General features: G+C 45.3%; 1 protein-coding gene across 5 annotated transcripts in view; it reads right to left on the bottom strand.

The window, feature by feature from the left end:
- LOC143281103 (uncharacterized) overlaps positions 1 to 16468 on the bottom strand; it is a 129185-nt gene that overhangs the window by 63061 nt on the left and 49656 nt on the right. For all 5 annotated transcript variants that reach the window (XM_076586060.1, XM_076586059.1, XM_076586056.1 and 2 more), the window contains exons 3-4: positions 3026 to 3115; positions 595 to 675 (exon numbers count right to left, since the gene is read on the bottom strand). In XM_076586060.1, the coding sequence (XP_076442175.1) occupies positions 595 to 675; positions 3026 to 3115 (171 nt within the window). The remainder of the gene's footprint in view (positions 1 to 594; positions 676 to 3025; positions 3116 to 16468) is intronic.

Genomic DNA, 16468 nt, shown 5'->3' on the forward strand with positions numbered 1-16468 from the left:
AGCTTTTTCGGTTGTACTCGTTCATGACCTTGATCTCTGACACTGGATTTCAGGTGAGGTCACGCTCTCACTGCGGACCGGTCACTGTGCCACGCTGGATGAAGACTGGATGCAAGACTCGAGCATTAAGGTGTTTCTAAACCTTTACTATAGTGTCATGTTCTGATGCCGATCTTTGACCGTTAGCCTTGACCTTCCAAAGGGCTTCTGGATGGATATGGATATAAAACCCAATCTCTTTTCCCCAAAGGGCTTCTGCACTGATAGTAGATCCAAGATCTTTCAAACTAACTTGTTCTGTTATGCAGTGGTATAACCTCGACTTCCGGCTTAGAACAACATTTTTTTAGGGTATGGCTGGAGAGAAAAAGGGTTTTTATCAATATTTACTATCCTGCCACGCGCAGCATCTTCAACATAAGGCGGTGGCAGAGACGATGCAATGTAACAGTTTACTATATGCACACCCACACCCACACTCTCTCTTGCCCACACATAAACACCCAAAAGGATATCCCCCCCACCCCGCCCCGATACACACACACACACTCACTCTCTCCCTCTCACCCACACATATAAGCAAACAAAAAGGATATCATAGCCCAGTCTGATGGTGTCCATGTGGTTCAGTGTGACGTACTCCTGCTCTGGAATCCGGCTCTCGTTAACATAGGTCTGAAAAAAGGCCAAGACAACAAGGGAAAAAAATCACATACTCTCTCCCGATCCCGCAGGCCGTCCAGATATGCACATTATGCACAACATCACCTGAATAATGTAAGCAGCCTTCGGGTCTGTGTAAATATATATAATACAGGCGATGGTTAGATCAACAGCAGCCATGGCAGAGGGGTGTTTTTAACCGAGACAGCGTGTGCATGCAAAACGTTGAAAGATGTGCATGTCAAAACAGAGGGGCAGCTAGCCGTGCATCTGCATGTAAAACCAGATCACAAGTTAGGGGCAGAAGAAGAGAAAGAGAAAGAAAGATAACAGAAAGAATGTCGTGATGAAATATGTAACGCACACATTCAGAAAGTAACAGGCGACAAAAGTACATGGGTTTGGGGTGGGGTGGGGGGAAGCAAAGGAGAGAGAGAGAGAGAGAGAGAGAGAGAGATCGAGAATGAGAGAGGATGAGAGAGAGAGAGAGAGCTGTGAAGAATCCTTTAAAACACTGTGCAAGTAAAACAAAACAAAACTCTAATATATTTTACTTATATCACATATGTGATATAAACTAAACCCCTTCACTTGCATGCACCAAATACACAAGGACAGTAATGTTTGTTGCAGCAAAGAACCTCTCCCATTACCAATGTATTCAAATCAAGTGGCAACCCGTAGTCAACACGGGCAGACAGACAAGACACGGACAACCTGTACAAGAGGGATCGGATGACCAACTCCGATGCCCGACCATACACACAGCATTCCTTGACAAGAAAAACGGCACTATAGTTACAACCAGCTTGTACTTGTTACTTCTACCAAGGTCATGTTTTCGCCCCAGGTGGCTCTTTCTCTTTTTTCTGTCCACAGCATTAAGCACCTCCTCCCCCCTACTCACCCCCCCCCCACACACACACACACAAAACCAACAAACAAAAGACAACAACAAAAACCAAACAAAAACACAAAAACGGAGGGCTGATTTCCATGAAATCCTGTAAATGTATCGACTACTGGCCACTGAGCATTCGGTAGGGTGACCGGATGCAGGGTGTTTTAAAGGATTCTTCACGGCTGTCAGAAATGGGGACCGAAACATAACAGTATCTAGAGAAAGCATTGGTGGGCTTCCGTCAGACTGTTTTAGAATGACCGGTCATGATATGGAGACAAAAACATTACTCGATTCCGATGGTGACTTTTATCTGGATCCGAACATAATGATTCATGGGGAGCCCTGCAGTTTAGTCAGTAACTAAACAACAGTAGAGCTTCAAAGATGTGACTGGAAACTGCAAATATAGGCTACAATGCATAAATGTCTTCCTGCATCGTCACCTGTCACTTATTAAGTGTTTGTATATGCGTACATTAATAATTTCTATTTGTCCTGTTAACTGTATTTGCACTGTGGCATGTTCAAATACTGTTCAATTCAAGCCGACAAAAGGTTATGCGTTAACGCCAATCACGCATTCCCAGTGACAAAGAATGGCGCCTGTAGGTGCGCTGGCAATAGCCACATATTTCCCCCTCAAGACGGATGGGCAGCGTTCACAACAAGGCGTGGACGTTCACTCCGTCAGAAACACATAGGGTGGAAGGGAAGAAATGTGGATATTACCAGTGCCCTTAAGGTATCATTCCAGATAGTACTTCATCTGTTCCGTTTCTTTCTTTCTTCTTTTTTTTCCTCTTTCGAATCGATCAGGAACTGTAGACAGATCGGAGTAAAGCTGAGTGGTCTATGGACATAAAAGAGGGGATTGGGACCATGCGATAGAGCCTCAGAGACACACATTTCACGGACGATATTTTGGAGGTATGTGGTCAGATTGTCCGACGACCAGCACTGCGTGTTTGGCTCATCACTTGGGCATGGCTGTCGCCAGGAAACAACAACAACAATAATCATAAGACTAAAAATAAAAATAATAAACAAATGTATTTACATAGCGTCAAATCTTGTGCGGAAACAAATCAAAGCGCTTTCATACCAACTTTCACAATCATACTAAGCTATGGAAAGAAAAGAAAAGAAAAAAAGGGTGGGTGGGGGGCGGGCGGACAAAACAAACGCAGAGTAAGCCCTGTTTGCTCTTAGCCAGAAACGTACACCATCAATGTCGTCTTGCCGTCATACAGCAACAATGAATGCATTATGCAGCCCCTACCGTCTGGATCATCCTGCCTCTCTCCATGAGGTCGAAATGGTAGAAGGGGTTATACGGGAAATGGGTGAGAAGGGGACTAAAGACCAGAAACAAAATTCACTCTGTGATGGTTGTATCCAGACCACACCATCGATAAAACAGCACTAAACATTTTAATGTCTATACAACAGTATACTCACCCCATTGGTCGTGCTCAAGTCCTTGACCTTGAACCTGCTGAGGTAAAGGTCAAAGGTGATGACAGCGTGACGTTTGTCCACAGTATCGGACTGAAACATAGCAGTGAAACACATGACACGGGTTGCAATATAAAGCATCATCAACACGAATGGAAAACAAATATTACTTCGACAACCGACACAGTTTAGCCGAAGTGATAAGCTATGATCTTTAATGCTCCTCAGTGCCGAAACTATTAAAACAAAAATGAGAATACTATAACCTGTAGCATGCGTACGGAGACGAGCTCATGTAAGCATGTACCAGTGACAAACACAGGTACGCACGCATGTACACTACCCTCCCCTCCATATGCTAACGCGTGCGCACAGAAAAGGTTGAGGGCAGCTGAAGGAGGGGCGGGGCAGATGCAGCAGAGGAGCAGAGACAAACAGGTGGAACAGATGGGGAATAACATCATGAAGAGCACGTTCAGGTAGACGGAAAAAAGACAGGAAGAGGAAGAGAACAAAGGACAAGACGAGAACAAAGGAACGGAAAGGAGAAAGTAAAAGAAAAAAAAAGAGAGAAAAAAACAATACGAAAACAAGGAAAAAAAACCAAAGAAAACCAACAATACTGACAGAAAAACAACAACACACACACACAAATTCATGAGGATGGGAAACGGTGGCAACGAAGAAGCGGAACACGGAAGACAGTGATGAGTATTTCAAAGCGACTGACAAAAATGCCCAGGTAGACAAGACAGACAAACAGGCCGGCTGACACACACATAACCAGGTGGCAGCTGATGCAAACCCATTGTTACCCCAAGTCTGTACTTTGAGCCTTCCTTCTTGATTTGTTGTTAGCGGGAGCAAACGAGAAACCGCGCCACACGACCCAGTGCGTTTCCAGTTCGCAAATATACATTATATATAATCGTGCGCGCGCGCGCGCGTGTGCAGTATGTCGGTGGGTGGGTGGGTGTGCGCGCGCATGCGCATGTTGAGAGAAGGCTGGTGATGCGGATCGCATGTTCTAATTCCCCTTTTTTGACTCACTTGTGTAAACAAAGTGAGTCTATGTTTTAACCCAGTGTTCGGTTGTCTCTGTGTGTGTGTGTGTGTGTGTGTGTGTGTGTCCGTGGTAAACTTTAACAGACATTTTCTCTGCAAATACTTTGTCAGTTGACACCAAATTTGGCATAAAAATAGGAAAAATTCAGTTCTTTCCAGTCATCTTGTTTAAAACAATATTGCACCTCTGGGATGGCCACAAAAAAATTTAAAAAGAAGCCTAACTATATGCAAACTGCACTTACTGTTATATTTATATTTTTTGTATTCTCTAAACTTGGCACTTTGACCTCTTATTCTGACACAACAAGAAGAGGAGTCATTATTATCATTTTTTGTTCAAACAGGATCTTCTTTTGCTAAGCATGGAATTTTTATTTATTTTGCAAACGTTTTGGTGCAGATAGTAAAAAAAGGGAAATTACTCTGTAATTAATGCTAGGGGACTTAATTTATCACAAGTGAGTCTTGAAGGCCTTGCCTCTCTTGTTTTTGTTGTTGTTGTCGTTGTTATAAACCGAACCCACATTCAAGCCCCAAAGCTGAATCCGTCTCTTTCTCTCTCTCTGAAGGTGAGTTTGTGTTCACGTTCCGTAAACATTTCACGGTTTGGATTCGTGTTCTTTCTCTCTCTGGGGGTGAGTTTTTGTTCACGTGCACAAATCATCATATTCTTTCGGGAATCTGATTCGTGTTTTTTTTTTCTCTCTCTCACTGTTCTGTCACCTACCACAGTCACAAACTGGGACAGCCGAAGCGTTGTTTACAAGCGAGAAGGCAAACAAACAATTCACGAATGTTCTGTTCTGACAACGATACTGATTTTACATAGAGATAATCACAGCGATGATGATGATGACACTGGTGGCAATGCTGCAATCTCATTGTCTTAAAAAAATAAAATCGCTCACAGCACTGTAAGAGGACACGCCATACAGCATTATCACAATCCAGCAATCAGACCTTCAGTTACGAAGAAACAGCATGACGGCCTTGTCCCGGCCAGAAAGTACACCACGAACAGCTGGTCTCCAAGTCACGAGATTTCACACACTGCTGCCAAGAAAGTGCTGTTAAAAGTTCACAAAACTCACTGTTGGTGAGCAAACGTTTGATGGTATGAGGGTGTCGACCTTACCCCCAGAAATTCAAAAAAAGCCAGCCCAGACAATCATGTCTAAGCAACTCAGGCATATTAATATCAAACAACATACACACACACACACGTTTCACACGATCCAAAAAAACGCAGCTTTCCTCGGCAAACCAGCCAGAGACCAGAACCTTTAAACTTCAGACACAGGTAAAAAAAAACAACCAAACCCAAACCAACCACAAACACACACACACACCAAAAAACCCCGCAGAACCAACAACACACCAAACAACAACCGATGGCCGTTTCACGCGTGACAGAAGCAAATAATACCAGTCTCCCGTAAGCCCGCTACAAGTCACGCACAGCGACTAGCGCAGCCCAGATAGCTTTAACCTACGTTCTGGTGGTGTGGTGGCCGGTGGGGAAAAAAACGTAGAGGTGTACCTCTGAGAAAAAATGGACGGCTGTGCTCTTTTCCTTCGTAGGGATGACTGGGCTATTTGTCTTCACCAGACCACAAAGAAGTCCCCGGCACAGTAAGTGAGCGCTGTGTGATCTGTGGTCAGGTGAACTGACTGACTGACTGCCGTCACAGGAATACATCTACATAATGACCGTCCCCACGTTCAAAGAGCCCAGACACGGGAGGAGAGGGTGGGTGGATGGCTGTTGGGGTGAGGTGTTGGTGCGTGGGGTGATGGGTGGTATTTATGTTCAATCGAAGAGGTTTTTTGTGGCTGAAATGCGTTGTGTGTGCGTGTGTGTGTCTGTGCGCGCGCGTACGCCTTAAACGGAGTGTACGTCTCGAATGCGCGCGCGTGTGTGCGTGTGCGTGTGTGTGTGTGTGTGCTGTTTCTGTCGTTCAGCTCTCGACGAAAAACAGCTGTTTATTTTCCCCTCACGTTGTTTCTGTCGTGATTCTGTCGACGTTTTGATTACCATGATACGCATTCACAACACGCCGGCAAGATGCATTTAATCGGCGAGTTTTCGATGTAAACACTGACAATTATTAAGTGCCAGTAACGTACACGCCACCCCCAAACCTCTATCCACATCCCCCACAAGCAGAAGCACACACACACAGACACAGACACACACACACACACGTGGGCGCGCGCGTGAATGTATAAATATAGATAGATAAAGCAGAACCGTATGTATCGTGCTTTTTGTTCGTCGCTTGTGGGAAGACACGCGAGCAGTGCAACATAGGTAGAGAGAAGTAGCAGCCACATTGGTGTATAGGTAAACATGTAGGTATGGTAGGTAGGTGGGTAGGTAGGTACATAGATTGTGCAACGTAGGTAGGTAGGAAGCAGCTACGTTGGTATGTAGATAAACATAACAGGTATGGTAGGTAGGTGGGTATGTAGGTACGTAGGTTGTGCAACACGCAGGTAGATAGGTAGCAGCAACGTTGATATGTAGGTAGAACATACAGGTAAGATAGGGTTGCGAACGAAAAATTGCGCCAGCGTAGGTGGGTAGGTAGGTAAGCAGGTTACAAGAGAGATAGGAAAGGTCAGGTGGGGTGGTCGATGTGCATACGTATTTCCTATTTCATACCTGTCATTTGGGGAAAAAACAACAATCAAGGATGCTGTTTTTTTTTTTACTTAAAAAAAAAAGTTTCTTCTTATAAGCAATATATGTAAATAAACTCAGTCATCCATGCACAGGCACACAAAACTGCAAACTAAACGGGTGCGCGCTGCACACACACACACACACACACACACACGCGCGCACACACACACACACACACACGCTATCGCGCATACAAACACGCTACACACTCATACATATATGTAAATGTGCGCACACACTTTAAGAGTTTGCATTTTAGCGATCGCACGGACGTGTTTATCTTCTTTGTGTGAAAAGAGAACACAAAAGGGCGTTTCAAATCAAGTTCAAAACAAGTTAGAGAGAAAGAAAGAGAAAGAGAGAGAGAGGGGGGGGGAGGGCGGGGGAGAGAGAACACGAAACAGAGAGATACAAAGTGACAAAGGAGACAGAACAGTCATCCAAGTTAGAAAGAAAGAGAGAGAGAGAGAGAGAGAGAGAGAGAGGGAGGGAGAGAGAACACGAAACAGAGAGATACAGAGTGACAAAGGAGACGTTAGAACAGTCATCCAAACACTGTGTGGGGGGGAGAGAACAAAAACAATAACAAACCAAATAAACAATTATACACCTAACCACGTGAAACAGAAATACCTAGCTACCTACCTACCTACCTACCTACTGTCAAAGCTTTTTCTAAACAACGCAGACCCCACCCAGACCTGACCACCCACATGCACAAAACAAACCAGTCCATGAAAATTAAACAAACGAGTCCAGCAAGAACTAAACAAATCAATCACCCTTTTGTTTCGCCGGCCACTGACGAAGAAACGAAAATGGAGAGGAGACGCCCAACGAACGGTGGTACCAACGCCGAAGACAAGACAGCAAGCACCCCCTCAACACCAAAACCAAGTCTTTGAGCAAACCACGAAATAGAGATGCCTCGATCCCTGCAGTGTGTTGCACTGACGAAAAGGCAAACAGCCTGTTCCAAATAGACTTGTTATTTGAAAGAGCGTGCGAAGAAGGGAGAAGAGGTAGGAACGAACCCACACAGTAAACGGTTCTCGATTCACCAGGCCCACCGCTGATCGAAAAAGTCTGTGTACACTGACTGACTTTGCCGAAAGCCAAAAAAGATTCAGTCGGGGGGAGTGGGGGTAAGGGGGGGGTGGGGGTGGGGGAGAACTGGAATCTGTTCGTTTGTTACTTCTGGCCGGCTGCCGCCTCCTGCTCCGTCCCCCCTCCTTTTGTCTCCCCCCCCCCTTCTCCTCTCTCTCTCTCTCGTTACCTATCTTTTGTGTTACACACACACACGCACACACACACACACACACACACACACACACACTGACACACACACTCTCTTCTATGTCTTTCTGACTTGCCCATCCTCACTTTCTTCCACATCTCTCTCTCCCTCCCCTATCTCCCCTCTCGTCCCCAAGTTATTGGCGCATGCTGCCAAATATTCTGGCTTTCGACCAAAGTAACGCCCGAGGAGCCTGAATAGCTGGCCAGTTGTACCAGATCCATGCCGTGCGTGTGGGGGTGTGTGGAGGGGGGGGGGGGTAAGAGAGAGCGAGAGAGAGAGAAAGAGAGAAAGAGAGAGGGAGGGAGAAATAATACCAGACACAAAACCAAAAACGTCACACCAACAACACCCTCCGATCATCCTTTCTGGCACATGGACATGGAACTAGATTCCCACGGCTATAGGCCCCGTTCCCACCACTGCTTGGTGAGGAGGACCCATAACGGGTTTCTGTCCGTCTCTCTATGTGTGTCCTGTGTATATCACTATATGTCTACTTTTGTTAGCATGATTTCTTTCGTTTCAGGCTCAAGGGGGTGAATGTTTATATATATATATATAAGGAAGGAAGGAAAAAAAGCTTTTTCCAATACCATCATGCAATGAAATTCGTTACGCTCAACACTCACAAAGCTGTTGCCAGAGGTAAGACTTATGTGACAGATCATGATGAAGGTCACGGTCACCAATCTTTATTTGGACTTTTTCCTCTTGGGACTGTATCATCTTTGTTCAGTAAAATCAGTTGCTCCACTTAAAGTAGTTGTAGCACTTCACTTACATGTCACACTGATTTCATCTCACCAACGTTCAGCAGACAAGAGGTTAAAATATCCCCCTGCCCCTCCCCCCAGCCGCCTCTCTCTCTCTCTCCCCACCACCTCCATCGCTAACAGTTCGACAGTCTGATTATTGTGCAGTTTGCATATATATGTGTTGAATAGTGTGATTTGACTTGAGCTGGTTCTGTTGATAAATCTGTGAATAAATCGCAATGTAAATAGTGGTTACGTAAATCAATCTTAATGTGATGTTCACACAACATAATAATGTTCACAATTGTACCCCTTCATAAAGGGGGCCAACCAACACACGAATAAATCATCTTGAATCTCGTAATCCACAACCGCTCTCCTCCATTTACATCTTTAGTGAGCCAACGGAGCATACATAACTTGCAATATACTTCTTTCTTTTCTTTTTTTAATCTCTGGGAGCTGGGGTAAGAAAGTGAAGTACGCGCGGTTGGCGCTTTCAGTTGGGTGTAAATAAAGGGCCACACACTCGGAGGAAAACGACCTCACACCAACTGATACCCCTCCCCCTCTACCCGCACACTCCCTCACCCCGAAGCCATGAGACAGACAGGATGTGTGGGAAGGAGAAGGGGATAATAATAATAATAATGATAAAAAAATCATGATAATGATGATAAGAATAATGGATACTTTTCAGCACACTGTCCAGAAAACTACTCTAGGTGCTACACTTTTGTTTACATCAATGTTACGTACACATAACAAAATGTGACCAACAAACTAAACACACACACACACACACACGCACTCGCATACACACACACTGTATACATACATACATCTCAACATACATATGTCCATTACATCTACCCTCCACACATACGCACAGGGGATGCAAGGGGGTGGGGGTGGGGGGGGTGGGGGGAAATGAATAAGACCGTGAAAAAAATCTATATTAGAGAGAGAGAAAAAAAAAACACCAACAAAACCAACCCACATTCGACTGGGTAGCGACATCTCCCCGAACCAACACCTACAGGTCTCCCGCCACGCACAAGAACTGCTGACGTGATCCGAGTTACCGATTTGCGTCAAAGGTGGCTGAAGGGGGGGTGAGGGGGGGTTGGGTGTGTGTGGAGGTGGGGCGAGGGAGGTTGTGGAGGGGTTGCAGCGGGAAGGGAACGGGGAGGGCAGATTCCCTCATCCCCCATCAATACTCTCTCATCTCCGACCCCCTTTTGCTTTCACCCCAACCCTTCTCCCAGGGGAAGCTGAGGGGGAGGAAGGGGTGATGGCAAAGAGGTAGAGGTAGAGCTCAGAACTCAGAACTCATTTAATTGTCGCAAAACCATCATAGGAACTATGGACACTATAAACTAAACAAGCACACAAAAAGTAAAAGCAATAAGTTGTGAGCACATGCAGGATATTCCATAAGACATAGTTATGGACTGCGAACTTTAAAGCATTCATATATGTATTTTGCCAGTTCTGGTTGGAACTAATTGTGGGGTGGGGGAGGGGGGTATGGAGAGGGGTGTTACATCAATAAAACCGAAAGTAAACCTGAACTGCAGCGGTGTGCGTGTGTGCATGTCGAGAGCTTTAACGAAAACAAACCAAACGGTGGCTAGCATCCCGAACCTCTCCCCCCCCTCCTTCCCCCCGCCCCTACACACCCCACCCCCTTCAGGCTCCTGCCGACGTCAGGGGTGGGCGGGCAGCCAAAACGTTGTGCTGGCAACAGGCTGGACTGATCCTACAGGCCCTGCATTCCTCCCGATTCCGCCCCTTACCTGTCAGGGACTGACAGTCACTTTCTCGGGAACATTCACAGAACGAACTTAACTGAAGAAGAAATTTGCCACTTCAGGCACTGAGTTGTGAAGGAGGTGGGCTTCGGGGGAAATCGAAGGGGGAGCGAGTGACTGTGTGTGTGTGTGTGTGTGTGTGTGTGTGTGTGTGTGTGTGTGTGTGTGTGTGTGTGAGTCTGTAGTATGCGTGAGAAATTGAGTGTGACAGAGATGAAGGAAGTGGGAGGGCAAAAAGACAGGGAGGGAAGGATGAAGAGAGAGAGAGAGAGAGAGAGAGAGAGAGAGAGAGAGAGAGAGAGAGCTTTACTGCAGATCTGTCAGCGATTTACCGTTCCAGGAACTTGATATTTGAAAAAGGCCTCTCAACACACACACACACACACACACACACACACACACAGACACACACACACACAAACGCGCGCGAGAGTATCAGTTACACAAAGAGGGAGGAACTGCACCCTTGTGAATTACACCACTGTGAGAAAGTTTGTGTATAAAAGCGAAACCCAATGCTGATCCATGATCCTTTCACCTGACAATCTTGGCTTTCGCTGCTCGTGCAAATTCACGGGCGGAAAACAAGAGTGTTGTTAACACGCTGCCGCCACGGCTGCTGCCTGCTATCTCCCGCACTGATTTAACCCCTTCTCTGCCAACAGCCCGCGAACAGAGATAACAAACCCAGCCAGCAGTGGAAGCAGAGACAACCCCACCTCTTCACGAGCATGTGGCAAGTTTTACCTCAGGGAAGGTTGCTTCCCCTTACAGTTTTGTGGTGTTTTCTTTCTTTCTTATATATATATATATATATATATATATATATATATATATATATAGATAGATATATATATATATATAGATACATTTTTTTTATAATTAATTAATTAATTTTGGTGGAGGGGGGTGAAGTTATTCTTTGTGATTATAAACCAAGACAAAAACTTTGACAACACCCACACCCACATACATACATATATATATATATATATATATATATATATATATATATATGTGTGTGTGTGTGTGTGTGTGTGTGTGTGTGTGTGTGTGTGTGCTTTTATCTTCTGTACACTTACTGCACCCTTCTTTATGTAGCATAAAGCCTGAATGTCTGTCATGACTTTCCGCCGGACTGGAAACCTATGCAAGGAGAGACCTTATTTCTTAGCCAGTTAGCTGAAGCCTGGAACAGTGACTTCTTGTAACAAAGAGAAGGGTTCAGACATTTCATGGAGTTGATACCCTGTTTAATTATGGCTAAACAGGAACATTAAAAAATAAAATAAAAAGAAAGAAGAAAAGAAATGGAAGCACTGACAACTGCAATCCGACAAAACCAGTAATTGACTACAGTCCTTTGAGCTGGGGTTCTTTTCCGTTTTCTTTCCCAACCATTTCTTGATGTCAGTTTTGTCTGCACATCTGTTTGTTTATTAGGCTAAAAAGGGGATACTGATTCCAACACAACTGGATCACTGACTACAGCAACCCGCAAAAATTAGTAACTGACTTTATAGTGCTTTCAGTTGGTTCTTTTCCCTTTTCTTCCCCAAGTATTACTCGACGCTACTTTTGCCAGCACATCTGTATCTGCTCAGCCTCAGTCCTAAAAAGCAGCAAGAGTTGAGTTTAACGAAGTATTGGCTGATGCCCATAAGGTCAAGTTGTTCAGGTCTTGGTTTGGTGAGGGTCGCGTTGTTCGAGGGGGATAAGGGTGTGTGTGTGGGGGGGGGTGGGGGGGGGGTGTGTGTGGGGGGGGGTGAGGTCTGGACGTCTGTCCGGATGGGAGGTCCGTCTGGCGTTCCAAAGTGGGGGAGGTCTCCTGGAATTCCTATGGAGCCGCTAGACCTATAATACACTTTGAAAATAAACCGGACCTATTGCTGCAGAATTTCCAAAAAGCACTGGAAATGATCTCAGAAACGCTTTTGTTCCAAGCCATGAGGTAAACCTGTGTCAGTCATATTATCGCATATAAAGATTTATTTTCGTTCCTTTGATATATTTCATTTGAAATTGTTTCTCCTAGAAAGTAGGAAGTTTCCTTTACTGAGAATCGAAACTGTCAACTTATTTGTACATTTCGGTGGTCTCTCACCATCTTCATCAGCAAAACTGATTAAGACCGTCTTGGGTTGGACAAGCTGTGAGTGAACAAAGTTCATGGCTGCGCCTGATGGCGGCATAATGAATCTAGAATCAGAGAGCCTTTACCAACGGATTTCTCCTTGGCCCTGTCATACCTGAATGCGGTTGTCTAGACGCTCTATCACTTAGTTGCTCGTCTCTTTAAGCCGGATTCACATGCTCAGAAAAAAAAGAATGTTCCAAGATAATACAGTGCCATTCTTTCTGTCGCTTCCCCTCCCCCTCTCTCTCACTACCTCATTCTCTCTTCTGTCTGTCCCTCAGTGTGTGTATGTGTGTATGTATGTGTGTGTGTGTGTGTGTGTGTTTGTGCGCGCGCGCTTGCGTTCGCGCGTGCGAGTAGGCTCGCGTGTGTGCGTGCGTAAAGTTCTATTTCTGTTTACTTCGCTAGCAGCTCAACACAGTATGGCGGTTCATGACCTCACATGCTTAGGAAAAAAAAAGAAGAAAAAAAGAGGGGGGTGGGATGCTAAAAAAAATCCTACAGCCATAAATGACACAGGCGTCCTGCTGTCTTTACCACCCTGTGAGCCTTCACCCCCTGGCGGTGATCTAAGCTTGTGTGATCCTTTGTTGTATCAATCAGGTGCGCTGGGATTACGACTTTGTTTAAGTTTGGCATTCCTGACCCGTCAACCATGACAGCAGTTAACCCCACAATATACATCTGCCGTGGACCTTTCCGTCACGTTGCAAGCCGACAGGGTTCATAAAAAACGATATTACAGGATTATGTATGCAATATAAAAAAAAAAGTAAAAAGAAAAGCAAAAGCACATACAAAGGCACAGACCACCAAAAACTTGCCAACAAGCAACCTGCACGTATTATGCGTAAGCAAACTGCACATTAGTAAAAATGATAATGACCCTGCACACACACACAGAGGGGTGGGAGGTGGGGGGTCTCCGTGGAAAACCTGAACATGAATGAATGTGGAGTGATGGCCTAGAGGTAACGCGTCCGCCTAGGAAGCGAGAGAATCTGAGCGCTCTGGTTCGAATCACGGCTCAGCCGCCGATATCCCCCCCCCCCCCCCCAACCGCCCACTGGACCTTGAGTGGTGGTCTGGACGCTAGTCATTCGGATTAGACAATAAACGGAGGTCCCGTGTGCAGCATGCACTTAGCGCACGAAAAAGAACCCACGGCAACAAAAGGGTTGTTCCTGGCAAAATTCTGTAGAAAAATCCACTTCGATAGGAAAAACAAACAAAACTGCACGCAGGAAAAAATACCAAAAAATGGGTGGCGCTGTAGTGTAGCGACGCGCTTTCCCTGGGGAAAGCCGCCCGAATTTCACACTGAGAAATCTGTTGTGATAAAAAGAAATACAAATATAAATACAAATCAAGTAGAAGAGAAAAGAAAGGACAGTGAAGTAAAGAAAAGAAAGGACAGCGAAGAAAAGCACTGAAAAAACTTAAGGACTGAGACAGTTTAACAAAGGAATGAAGAAAAAGAAAGAGGAAAGGCACAAGAAAGAGGGTGACAGAAATGACTGTTTCTAGTCCGGATGTTCCAAAACGTGGCGTAACTAACTATATCTGAAAGGGCCTTGGATAACGCCCCCCAACCCCCTCTAGGAACATCAGCACCTACAATCAGTCCATCAACAATACACAGATTGACAGAGAGGCAGATAGATAAATTCAGAATATAGAGAGACAGAAGGGCGGATAGATAAATTAGATACAGTCGAAAAAAGAAACAAGTTTAAAAAAAAAAAAACAACAAAAAAACAAAACAAAAAACAAAACAACAACAACAAACAAACAAACAAAAAAACCCAAAACAACCATAACAGCTATTAAGCGTATTATTTCAATGTTGTACTGTTCTGTACCTTTCTATGCCTGCCCCCGTACTCTCTCTCTCTCTCTCTCACTCTATCTGTACCAGGCACAGACAGTTAAGGACCACCATTATGTCATGGGCATGTTCTTCAAAGATGAATATAATTACGCTGAATAAAGTCAATCCTCAATTGTTGGCATGTGTGGGTGTACACTGCAATGAATGGAAAATGGTTTTCGAGCACAGATTAACGGTTCAGCAAGAACGTACGTGCTCGCATGCAAAAGAAAGGTACGTGAAAAGTAAGCTTTGATTTGAAAATCCACTTCAAAAAGCTGACACGTCAAGGCGAAAGAGGGGTGGGGGGTGGGAGGGGGGAGTTGAGGGGGGGGGGGATTCGTGCTGCACGTGCATGGCGGAACACTAACAATTCAGTGGAGATGATTACACATTGGTCGTGTTGTTAGCAAAGCAACCATGCCACAACGAAGAAAACATGGAAAAGCAGACAAAGTAATGGCCTTTGCACGGATTTAGGAAACAGTGGAGCTGAGAGAATACCGAAAAACACTTTCAAAACAAACAAACAAACAACAACAACAAACACACACACACACACACAGAGCTGAATTGTTAGCAATGTTCCACCTGGTACGTGTAGTACAAAAATCTTCTAAGCTTGTGAAATCTGCATTTCTTCTGCATGCGAGCATAAACATTCGTGCCAAACGGTTAATAAATCTGTGCCCTCCAATTATTGCAATAGGCCAGCAAACACTGACATGTATTTACATTTATTTTCTTAAACACACCGGCAGAGATCTATCTATCAGCCAAAACAAACAATTATCGAACACACTGTCTGTTCTGAACCTTGCTGTACTCCTCCCCCCCACCCCCTTTCCCCCTCTTCCGAACCCCCAATAAGCAATGAAAACACCTGCCTCGACTCACTGATGTCGAACTGAAGTCATGTCGAAAACGCTTGGTCAACCACCACAGAACAGAGAACTCGTACTGCTCCCAACACACACACACTCACACTCATTGCTTACCGGCAGTCCAATCACATGCACAGCAGTCTACGGGCTTTCACCTGCTATAGATTTGTGCCCACCTCCATCCCCCACCAACACACCAAAAACATACGTACCTGAGACCTTCTACCACCGCTCCAAACCACGCTCTCCCTACCCCCACCCCATCGCCCGCCTGTTTCCACCCGCTCAAAAGTTAATTATCACCGGCTAATTTAAAGAGAAGCCAAGTGCATAGCTCGGCTGCCTATCCTGGCACCAGTCCGACAGGCCGCGAGTGAAAGGGCTCTCTCCCTCTCTGTCTCTGTTGCCACTTGAAGAGCTTTTCCGGATCCTTTGAAGCAACCCCATAGTTCTGTTGAGTGCACTGAGCTGAACACTATTGAGCTCGATGGTGTTGAGTGGTGACATGATCAGGACTTCACCGCCCTGCGTTCACCTTCTTTCAGGGTTGTAAAAAAAAAAAAAAAAAATCTAGTTTCAACAGCTCACTTTCACTGCCTGTCTACCGCGCGCGCGCGCACACACACACATACGCGCGTGCACACACACACAGACACACACACAAGTAGTCACGTGCACCCACATACACCAATGCCAACGTACACACACACACACACGCGCGCGCGCGCGCGCACTATCGTATACACACAACACCAATGTACAAACACACATACCAACGCATGCACACACACGTACACATATTGACGGCAACATTGGCACACATATACACGCATACCAACACACACACACGCGCGCGCGCACAAACACGCGCACATACCCACGTGTCACTGCTATCAGTCATGCATTCACCTCAAGTTCATCCAGTGTTGTAA

The sequence above is a fragment of the Babylonia areolata genome, chromosome 4 (genome assembly GCF_041734735.1).
Source record: "Babylonia areolata isolate BAREFJ2019XMU chromosome 4, ASM4173473v1, whole genome shotgun sequence".
In the NCBI taxonomy this organism is placed as follows: Eukaryota; Metazoa; Mollusca; class Gastropoda; order Neogastropoda; family Buccinidae; genus Babylonia; species Babylonia areolata.